Genomic DNA, 11,526 nt, shown 5'->3' with positions numbered 1-11,526 from the left:
CTCAGGGGTGCCGGGGTGGCTCAGCCGGTTAAGCATCTGACTCTTTGATTTCTGCTCAGGTCATGAACTTAGGGTTGTGGGACCGAGCCCTACGTTGGGTCCATCCAGGGGTGGAGCCTGCTTGAGATTCTCTTTCTCTCCCTCTGCTCCTAACCCCACTTGTGCATGCTCTTAAAAAAAAAAAAAAAAAAAAAAAGGCCAGCCGCTCAGTAAGGTAAATTTAGCAGGGTCTATATCCCAATAAGGTCAATGAACACCAAGTGAGTACCTGATTCTTAGAACAGTAACCTTTTTCTTCAATTTTCATCCATCTCCCTGACAATGAAGCATTTCATAAGCCTTAATGTACATAAGAACATCTGGAAATATTTTGATAATCTGAATATTCACTAAATGGAAAACTATCCTGAGATGAATACTACCATTGGTAATTTTGCCAAGACCTAAACTACAGAAAAGTCTAGATTAGGAAGACTGTTTTTCCATGGCTAAAAGAAAACAGAACTAAAAGAGAAAACATCTCAGACTCATTTATCACAATCTTTTAAGTGTTAGCTGGTAGTCTCTGTGTGGGAAATACAGGTATCTCACTAAAAGTGTCTTCAACCAAATCCTTTGTTGGTTTAGTGATATCCGTACTTTTATCTGCCCAGTATTTTTTGTGACCACTGTGCATGTTTGTTTTCTTAACACATAAAGCCATAGAGTGTAGGCACTCTCTTCCCAGCATGCACAGAAAGGAAAAATTGAGTGTCTAAGAACCTTTAGAATCAGACCTGAAAATTTTCTTACTTAGCTTATGGATTCAGGGAATTGGGGATAGAGTCACTAAAGAGGCTGAGATGGCAGAGAAGGGTGGAAGCACTTTTAATCACAGAAGAGTAAACAATAGTATAAACCGTCAACGGTTCACCCAGTGGCTGTTGTCCTCCTCTGGCCCTCAGCACACCCTCTGCCACCGCCCCCCCCAACTCCCTGCGTACCATTTAGTAAAGAGCAGGGAATCAGCAGCTGTCCCTGTAATCACCAGGTGGCAGAAAGGGAATCTAGCTAGGGGCCACAGAAATCTTGGTCATCCCTTCCATGGTTGTCTGTTTCTGTACAACTTCATGTGAAATATTCCAGCTCCGAGGAGGAACAGTGCAGAAACCTGGAGCTGAACTTTACTGTTCTGTTCGGATGGCCTGAGCTTCGGGAGCCATGGACCACGAGGGAGGGGACAGTCCAGAGCCAGCATTATTCAAGGCGCAGCCAAATCTGGGGTTGAGGTGGGTTCAAAAGGGACACAAGGCCTAGGGGCCCCAGTCTAGAATTGTGCCCCAACTCAGGAAACGAAACCCATGCACATGCACAAACGCATATGCACACGCGCGCGCACACACACACACACAGAAGCAAATAACATTACTGAAAGAACCTGGAGGCTATTAAATACAAAATGGCAGAGTTTTTTTTAAAAAAAGTGAAAATATTTGCTTCTTTGATTCTCCTCAGTGCCCTGCAGACCCCCCAGTCACAAGCGCGTGGATGCGGGGCGGCCCAAGAGGAGGAGGCTGCCAGTGGCCCTATGAGTCCATGTGTGCCGTGGCCCCGCACCGACCGCCTCACTCCTCAGCCCAGTAGCTTCTCCCCGGGTGACCGTTCACCCGGTTGGCGCCATTGCTGGGGCCACTGCCGCAGGCGCTCTTGGGGTTGGTGGTCACGTCTTCCTCCTCTGAGCTGCTTTCCACGTCACTGCGGTCATCCTTAGACACCTGGGTGGGATGGGGCCAAAGGTGGGAAAGGTGAGGAAAGAACTTGTCTGCTATTGGAAGACAGACTTGGGCCCACAGAGCCCGTGCCTGGGCACTGCTCCCACTGTGGCCGACTTTCTGGCGGCACCTGACTCAAAATACTATCTGGGCCATGGCTACGGCTGGGATTACCCTTTGCCTCTTTCTTGATGTCTCTCTCGTCATCTTTGCTCCCTATGGAACAAGAAGCTGTGCTGGTAAGGGTGTGTCTCTCAGGACCGGCCTGAGAGAGCTGAAGTCATTCACTGAGTCCGGGTGTAGGCCTGAGGGAAACTCCAGACGCTCTCTCTCCTCTCCCACCTCAAACACTAGAAAAGACCAGTACAAACAACACAGGTGGCTGTCATCATTGCTTCTATGTTCTGGTGGTGGCGGCCCCTGGAGTTACTCATATTGGTCATCCTGACTTTGGTTTATCCCCAGAGCTGATCCAGAACTAGGCCTTTTTCAGTCATTCTGCTCTTCCTGGACTCAGTCCTATGACACCAAAGTATTTCCAGTTCTCTACCGTGGACCATAAAAAGTAAAGAAGAGAAACCCAGTGAGACCTGCCAGACTTCTGACCTCCAGAACTGAAGGATAATCGATGTGGGGTTTTTTGTTTTGTTAAGTAAGCTCTGCACCCAGTGTGGGGCTTGAATTCACGACTCTGAGATTAAGAGTTGCCTGTTCTACGGACTGAGCCAGCCAGGTGCCCCTCAATGTGTTTTGTTAGAAAAAGAAAAAGTAGGGGTGCCTGGGTGGCTCAGTCGTTAAGCGTCTGCCTTCGGCTCGGGTCATGATCCCAGAGTCCTGGGATTGAGCCCCACATCGGGCTCCCTGCTCGGTGGGAAGCCTGCTTCTCCCTCTCCTGCTCCCCCTGCTTGTGTTCCCTCTCTCGTTGTCTCGCTGTGTCTCTCTCTGTCAAATAAATAAATAAAATCTTTAAAAAAAAAGAAAAGAAAAAGTAAAGGAGAGAGGGGGGTGAGAAAGGAACAGAGCTACAAAGGCTGTTGCCAAGGCGTGGGGCACTTGCTTTGGTTAGCTCTAAGACTGGTTTATTGCAGCTGCTGACCTCTGAACCCAAGCAAGTGATTACCTGACCTTTAGGAAGTTTCTACCAGAGGGCAGAGTCTATCTAGATTTGAGGTAAAGGGAGGCTCAAAAAGGGGAAAATATAAAGAGTAGACTCAACTCTTGCCTCCATTTACGAACAAGAATCTGGCAACTTGAGCTCCAGTCAACAATGGCCCCACAGGGTCAGGAGAGAGGCATGCTGGGAGGCAACACGGGGAACAGGAAGGAAAGCAGGAAGGAAGAGAGACACATTCAGACAGACATGCTTTACTGAACGCTAGAAGCACAGATACACTTACATGCAAGAGATGAAACTGTCCAACTCCCACCAGGCATAGAAAAAAGGAAGGAGGTGAGAAAAGAGTGGAGGGTACAGAATCTGGGTCTAATCCTTCCTGGATAGGTCACCTGGTCAGGAAAGAAAAGCAGGGGAGAAGAAAGATGTCCAGTAGCCCAGAAGCTACAGCAGGATGCACAGGCACGCTGAGCAAGTTCTAAAACCAGTTGCAGCCATAAGGAACAGGGACATAACAGATCATATATGCCTGGGTTGCATTCCATTCCTCTCTCCTAGACTCAGTGTCTCCTCTGGCAGAGAGCCCCACCCCCCCACCCCCACCCCCCAGTGCTCTGTATTGCTGAAGGCTGAATCCCTAGCCCACGGGCAAATCCCCACCTGACTGATTCAGAATTTGCACACTTCAGCTATGAGTTTGATCATTAAATGACCCCCTTCTTTGTATTTTTGGGCTCTCAGAGTAAGGTGGGTATTTGAAACCCTAAATACCTATCTCATTTAGGATCACCACCTCATTCAACAGTGGGATGAGGCCAGTACTTAGCCCCATATCTTGAACATCACAGTGTAATCATCTTGGGGTGGCTTGCGAACTACCATGCCATGCTTAGGCAATCAAACATGGCTGCTTTTATACAGTTCCCAGTTTAGAGTTTTTCTGTGCTAAAAAACAAAAATATGAAATGCACTGAAGTAGGTAGGTAAGGGGTAGGAAATGGGTGAGGTCATCTCGAAATGTAATACTGTTCATTATTTAACAGTCATTCCTAAGGGACAGGAGGAAGGCAGATCCTTCCTCCTGCATCTATGTCTTTCTTTCTTTTTTTTTTTTTAGTAATCTCTACACCCAACGTGGGGCCCCAACTCACAACCCAGAGACCAAGAGTCACATGCTCTACTGACTAAGCCAGCAAGGTACCCCTCTAAGTCATGTCTTAACAGGCTCAACACTTAGAGAAAAGGTGAAAACTCTGGAGTCCTAAGCTTTCTGCTGGGTGTGCTTGAGCAGCTGTGGCTCACTAAGCTAGAGAAGGTCTACGGAGTAATATCTATCTTGCTACCCAGCCCCAAAGAAAGAAGCCATCTTTCCTCCTCACCTTTCCTCGGATCAAAGCTTTGAAAGCAATTCGCACAATTAGGTAGGACCAGATGACATGTAGAACCTGCAGGATCAGGAGAAGGCCATTGAAGAGCCACCAGGAGGGATAAGGCCCGATCATCTCCCAACTCTCAAAGAAAGTCGTGTTCAGAATCCTAGAAGAAGAGGCAAGTGGTGAGATTCTAGAGTCAAAGCTAGGTAGATAGGAATAAAGCTCAGTTCCCTAGGAAGCAGAACCCAGTATGTTTTCTCTCTATACATTCTAACAGTTGAAATGCCAGGGATATTCATCCACAGTGAGAAAAGATAAAGAAAGGGGGCCTATGAAGTTTTCTATCTTAAAAGGCAGGGAAAGATATGTAAATCTCAGAAACTGATGGATTAAGTCCTATCATTAATCGTTTCAAATATGAAGAGTTTCACAAAACCGGGGCAGCAATTTTAATCATAATCCTAGTCATTACTCAGATTCTTAGGCACAGATAGGACAGTTCGTAGTTGATTCCCTCAGACTAAGGAGAATCTCCAACCTACAGTCATTGGCTTTGTACAGAAAGCAGTGAGTGTAGAAGTGTGAGTGGTGTGTGTGTTGGTTATGGTGGGGGAGGGTATAAGAGCAGGAAAATAAGAAGAGCCTGAGAGTTTTGCAATCAGCGCAAAAGAAGGCAAAGGAATTACTTAGGCATCAAAGGAGGGCTTGTTCCTCAGAGGGGAGTCTGGAAAGCCACAGGCAAGTGAGTTGGATGTTCTCAGGCTGGATCACATCTTCCTAAAAATACTGTGCGAGGGAAGTAAGGTCCCGTGAGAGTCCATAAGGGGTCAGGTTAGGCCCAGGATAAGGCAGGGCAACAGGGTTTTTTGGTGGCCTGTTCCCTGAATTGGCAAAAGGTATCATTAGCTACATACTGACCACTGCTCCATGGCCCTAACACTTACCAGAATGGGTAGATTCCTAGACGAGTGACCACAAAAACTGCACTGAAGATCACAAAAAGGGTGTCACAGAGACGCTGGTATTTGGCATAATTGGCCAGTTTGGCTGCCTGGAGAATGGAAGAGAAGAACTGAATTGGGGGGTGGGGGAAGAAAAAGAATTGAGCTGGGGATAAAGCCAATTCTCAGAGAGGAAGAAAAGGAAAGAAAGAGGAATAATGAGGAAAGAGAGGATGGAGGGGGCGGCGGTCCTTACCTCCAGCAAGAAGTCTGAGGCATCATGTAAACACATGACCAGAGTTCCCACCCGAACCATGTTGTTGATGTAGGAGAAGGTGATAAGCCCAATGGTGGCCAAGTGATGCACAAACATGATCAGGAAGTCCTAGGATGGAATAGAAATAGAAGGGGCGGGTAAAGGCAAGGACATAGAGGTTCTATTTTGTTTTAAACTCTCCCTTATGGAGCACCCTAGCATTTGACCCAAAACTCTATACCAGTAACTGACCCATAATCTATGTTAATATAGCTCAAAGCACAGAAAATAACAATTTTGTTTGGACGTTGCAGAATATGTAGACCATGTATGCTGACCTGACACTTGGAAATAATTTCCCAGGTGGTAATCACACCAAAAGCGGTACCTTTGATATTCTAAGACTGTTCTGATGAAGGAAATTTCAACCAAAGGGACCTAACAGGAGAGGTTTGTGGAGGGGTGAAGCTAAACTCTTCTAAAAAGTTTCAGAGAAATGCTAAATAATCTATCTAAACTGTAAGCACCTTCTGCTTTCAGATTTAAAGCTCTATTTTCCTCTTGGGTTCAAATGCCAAAGTTAAACTCAGAGAAATCTTTAAATACCTATTATCAGACATGTCTAATAAATACTTCTCAGCCCACTGAGGGACAGAGGATGGGAGAAGGCAGGTGAATTTGGGTCAGAGAAACAAGGATGAGAAGTCTGTGCTCTCCACATAGATACAATGGTAGGTTATAGTTCTTGAGCTGGGGATGGGTTCACAAGTACACGTTCTAGTATGTTTTAAAACCCACATATATATTACAAACCTTTTTATATGTGTTGTGTTTAAAAATAAATTTTTAATAAGGGGACCTGTGTCTCCTGACCATCGGAGAGTGAAAGGCATCTGAACTGAGGATTGGGCTTCTAGATTATACAACAACTAATAACCCAGATTAGTGTCAATTGATTCCCATAAATGCTAACCCTGATTTTCCTCACCAAAGATAATCATGAGTTAGTGACAGATTAAAGTTAGAGCTGCTGGAACCACATTGTTACAGATGCATACCAATAAAAAGTGAAGATTCTGCCCTTTCTTTCTGCTTATAAAAAACTTAAGTCATTTCCAACTTTGTCACTATGTGGGCGAGTCAACTCTCACTTCTCTGAATCTTTGTTTCCTAAACAATAGCAAGAAAACAGTAAAATAAGTCATCTAAAACCCCTTCCATTTGACATTCTTTGAGTAGGTGGAGTTACCAAGAATGGAGAACAGAGCGAGAACAAGGATCTCCAATGCAAAACAAAAGCCAGATCCTGCTTTTTTGAAAGCAGTCCTTTTCCTAGATGAGGCCTTGCTATCCCTAAGTTCTGACTAATTTCCAGAGCTTTATATATGTAAGAGCCTTAGAGAAAACTAAGGAAAAGGGTATGCTTTTTAGCTGGTTAACCGTTCTTATCCTGGGCTGCCCTGAATGCCTCAAATATACTTAATTCATCATTAGTCAAGTCTCATTTCTGAGAACATTACCAAGAGCTAACAGTCTCATCCAACCTACTTTCTCCTTCTTCTGTGGTCCCAGGCAGGGCAGAGAACCCACAATAGCAGTAATGGTGGCTGCTAGAAAGGAGGAGGGTGCAATCAATTAGAGTGGAGGGGAGCCAGTGTCCTTACCTTTCGTTTAATGTCTGTAAACTGAGAAAACATAAGAGACCAATAGAAGGCCAATTCCATGATATAATAGTAATAAAGCCCACTTGTGAGAGGCTGGAAGAGAGGAAAGGAGTAGTTAGAATACCAGCTAGTCAAAAATTCATTCCATCTCTGCAACTTTCTCTGTCTCAGAGGACCAATACCCCAAATTATTAGATATCCTTTCTCCCCATCATCTTCCAAGATCTGTAATAGCTAACAGACTGTGGATTGGTGTGGAGAATTAAGCCTCTTCCCTCTGCCCCTCCACATACACATTTTCAGCTGGTACCTTTAGAGGTCAGATAAGGTTATCACATATGATAGCACAATCAAATCAGTGTGTCTAGAATTCTGGACAATTAGTGCTTTTCAGGGGATTTAAGACACTCAGGTCTTCTCTTCTTCTACCCTGTTAGCAGTCCCCTGATATTTTTCTAGTATAGATTAGAACCAAGATGCTTTTAAGGGACTCCAAGTTACCCTTGATTCAAAAAGGACACCTGAACACCTGAACCAGAAAGAGTCTCATTAAGTACCAGGAAGCTGCTTTTCTTTCCACCCAATTAGGGTGAATATAATAGGGAATCTGGAACAAAAAAGATGGCTGGATTTCACTGTTACAGGGGCCCCAGAAATAGATACCCTGAATATATGACTCAAAGAGACTCAGCCCCTAATCCCTCAAGAATACCAAGAAAACGTGCCATCTGCCCTAAGACTGCCCTGCCTACCGTACCTTCCACACATACATAAGGCCCCTGTCTTGAAAGGGCTCAGACCGTACCTGATATGGATAGCTACGCCAGCACTGTCGGATATCCCAGAACCACGGTGACTAAGAGAAAACAGATAATCCAGGTCAGCCTTTAGGATTCAACCCTGGCTCACCTATAAATCCCTTTCTCTATGCTAGGAGCACAAGAGAGTTGGGGAAGAAAAGGGAATCCTTCAACCTTCTTGATGGAATTTATGGGTCCTTAAAGGGTCAATAAATGGCTAGGTTTTTCTTCTAGAGCAAGAAAGTGTTATTACAAATAGAAAAAGCATACTTTGAGGTAAATAAGAGCAGGGAGAGCTCTAGGATAGTTTTTGGAAACATCAACATCTAGGATATAGGAAATAGGGACGTGGGAAGACAAGGATTCCATTGACAACAGAGAGAGAGAGATCTCCATGCCAAAGATTCAAAAGTCAAAAATAATTATCTCTAATGGAGTTTCAATTAAGTCCTTTAAGGAATTTGTCTATTTCATCTAAGTTGTTGAATCTACTAGTATTAAATTATTCATAATATTGTCATTATCCTTTCAACATCAACAGGATCTATAATAAGAGTCCCTTTTTCTCCCTGACATTGATCATTTGTTTTCTCTTTTTTTTTCCTAGGGGTTTAACAGTTTTAATTAAACCTTAAAAAGAGCCAGCTTTTGGCTTTATCAATTTTCTCCATTGTCTAATGCCTATTTCATTCTTTTTTTTATTAATTTATTTTTTAAAAATTTAAATTCAATTAACTAACATATAATGTATTATTTGTTACAGGGGTACAGGTCTATGATATTTCATTAACTTTTTACTTTTTTTTGGTTATTTCTTTCCTTTAACTTACTTTGGGTTACTTTGCTCTTCTTGCTCCGGATCTTAAAAACTTATTATCATTGATTTTAAAGCTTTCTTCTTTTCTAATATAAACATTTAAAGCTATAAATTTCCCTCTAAGCAGGCTTTAGCTGCATCCCACAAGTTTTGGTGTGTTGGGTTTTCAGCATCATTCAATTAAATATTTTCTAATTACCCCTGTGATTTCTTGTTTGATCCATGGGTCATTTAGAAGCGTTTAACTTGCAAATGTTTTCTAGATATCTCATTATTTTTAACTTAATTCCATTATGGTCAGAGAACATATCTTGTAAGAGTTCAAAATTTTAAAATTTACTGAGACTTGGGGCGCCTGGGTGGCTCAGTCATTAAGCATCTGCCCTCAGCTCAGGTCATGATCTCAGGGTCCTGGGATTGAGCCTCACATCGGGCTCCCTGCTCGGCGGGAAGCCTGCTTCTCCCTCTCCCACTCCCCCTACTTGTGTTCCCTCTCTCGCTGTGTCTCTCTCTGTCAAATAAATAAAATATTTTTAAAAAATTAAAAAAATAAATAAAATAAAATAAAATTTACTGAGACTTATTTTATGGCCTAGCATATGGTCTGTCTTAATTCATGTTCCATGTATACTTGAAGATTATATATATTCTTCAGCTGCTGGCATAGTGTTCTCTAATGTCAATTAGGTCAAATTGGTTAATTGTGTTGTACAAATCTACATCCTTAGTAATTTTTTGTCTGGTGATTTTAGTCAATTACTGAAAGAAGAGTATTAAAATCACCAACCATGGTATTTGTCTATTCCATTCCTTCAGTTCTGCCTCTTTTTACTTCATGTATTTTGACACTTCAATTATAACATTTAGAGGAAAATAGTATGGTACAGTGAAACAAACAAACATACAACCAAAAAACCAACCACTATGGAATCAGGAATCAAAAAGTCTGAAATTCTTCAACTTTGATAATTAACTGAAAAGCAGGAATAATACCTGTTTTATGCACTTTTAAAGGGTTAAAGGGTTACAGAATTTTTGTCAAATGCTTTATAAACCATCACAGACTATGCTGATTTAATCAATACTATACCATTATACTATGCTATTACAATTATTACTATTATCTCCCCCAAATAAGGGGAGAAACAGTAAAGTTATGAAGTTACTGAAGTCAGACGCCAGACAGAAGACCATCTATTTAGCATATAAACCTGGGCTGTAGGCATTATAGAAAAAATAAAAGGGGAGGGGGAAAATAAAGAACTAATGGCATTTAACTTTTATCTCTAGAGATGTAGGCATGATTAGAATTCAAGAGAGGACCAGAGAGAGTTTAGACTTACCGACCACAGAAATTTAATTCCGTAGCAGAATATACATAAATAGAAAGTGAATCTCCACCTGGGTGGGCAAAGAATAGAGGTTAGATGAATATTCACTCAAAAGAAAGTCTTTGAGGCTGAGGAAGTTTAGACAGCAGACTTGGAGGTAAGATAATTATGGGTGAGAAATACGGTAAGTTCCCAGAGGGGCACCTGGCTGGCTCAGTCGGTAGAGCATGTGACTCTGGATCTCAGAATTCTAAGTTTGAGCATCACATTGGGCATAGAGTTTACTTAAAAAATAATAATAATAATAAATAAAATCTTTAAAAAAAATGGAGGAGAAGTTCCCAGAATAGGGACAAATACTGTTACCTAAAAAGCCAAAATGATAAGAGACATCTTCCAGCTCTTTTTAAAAGACTTCCACAAGTGTATACTGGCTTTAATCAACTTTTTAATCAACTTTAATCAACTTTTCTTCCATACACTCCCTAATGATAGTGCCTAATTTTTTTTCTTGCATGACAATGATAAATTGTGTTCTGTGTCCAGAGGATAATTAGTAAAAACTCAGTGAAATGAAGTATAGCATGTCGAGAAAAGGGATGTTTCCTACCAAAATGTCAATGTAGAGCAAGCTGGTACTATCTCTACCTAGGTGGACAGGGGTGTGCCTATTTACCTACACGAGTGCAGTTATAGGAACGTACTCCCAATCTGTTTGGGAAAAGGGAACAACATGGAACTACAACATGTAGCTTAGTGGCAAGCACATTCAAGACACTAAGGGTGACCAGTCTTCCAGTTCTCTTCTTTCCTGCCTATAATAATTTGAGTTAGCCCTCTATATCCATTGACTATTGTCCTAACAAAAGAAAACCTCAGTCTGGTCACACCCTATCCTTCTTCTCACTCCCCACCTCCCTATGCACACCTACATGCTTTCACAGAATTTAGTGAGCGTTGGAGGCTTGTCCTGATTCCTCCGATGACGAAACCAGCATTGGATCTTTCGGACATCCCAGTCCAGTTGCTTTGACAGGCCCTCCAGCCTCTTCTCATCAGGATACTGTAGATGTATGAACAGAGTCAGAATATCCCTTTTTCTTCTACCCTCTCATTAAATCCCTTTGACTAGCTGAGTGGCAAAGGAGAGGTAACAACAGCAGTTTAAGGGATGTTTATCTTTCTAGGTTTCATCCCAAAACTCATTTTTAGTAAGAAGTCCTATTTTACATTATCAAAGACCTTTACTTTTATATACCTCCTTGTCTGGTCGTCTCCCTCCAGCCCAAGCTGAGTCAAAAAAACTATTAAAAACCCAACTGCCAAGGCTATCGTACCCTCATTTTGATCATGTAACTAGATAATGAGAGAAGCTGGGGCGCCTGGGTGGCTCAGATGGTTGGGCGTCTGCCTTCGGCTCAGGTCATGATCCCAGAGTCCTGGGATCGAGTCCCGCATCGGGCTCTCTGCTCCTTGGGA

General features: G+C 42.6%; 1 protein-coding gene across 3 annotated transcripts in view; it reads right to left on the bottom strand.

The window, feature by feature from the left end:
* Window positions 1-850: 850 nt before the first annotated feature.
* Window positions 851-11,526, bottom strand: part of CERS5 (ceramide synthase 5) — a 29,433-nt gene continuing 18,757 nt past the window's right edge. For 2 of the 3 annotated variants that reach the window (XM_045873470.3, XM_064591257.1), the window contains exons 3-10: window positions 10,980-11,110; window positions 10,060-10,117; window positions 7,905-7,955; window positions 7,100-7,192; window positions 5,436-5,564; window positions 5,183-5,289; window positions 4,245-4,401; window positions 851-1,754 (exon numbers count right to left, since the gene is read on the bottom strand). In XM_045873470.3, the coding sequence (XP_045729426.1) occupies window positions 1,605-1,754; window positions 4,245-4,401; window positions 5,183-5,289; window positions 5,436-5,564; window positions 7,100-7,192; window positions 7,905-7,955; window positions 10,060-10,117; window positions 10,980-11,110 (876 nt within the window). In that variant the 3' untranslated portion in view covers window positions 851-1,604. Of the gene's footprint in view, window positions 1,755-3,148; window positions 3,258-4,244; window positions 4,402-5,182; window positions 5,290-5,435; window positions 5,565-7,099; window positions 7,193-7,904; window positions 7,956-10,059; window positions 10,118-10,979; window positions 11,111-11,526 lie in introns of all 3 variants that reach the window. The other variant, XM_045873471.3, reaches the window with a different exon arrangement.

This window comes from Mirounga angustirostris, unplaced genomic scaffold (assembly GCF_029215605.1).
Source record: "Mirounga angustirostris isolate CCGP_5_RB_7025 unplaced genomic scaffold, mMirAng1.0.hap1 SCAF_5, whole genome shotgun sequence".
NCBI classification, from domain to species: Eukaryota; Metazoa; Chordata; class Mammalia; order Carnivora; family Phocidae; genus Mirounga; species Mirounga angustirostris.
The sequence above is the reverse complement of the archived record's forward strand: the minus strand, read 5'-3'. Positions and strand labels throughout refer to the sequence as shown.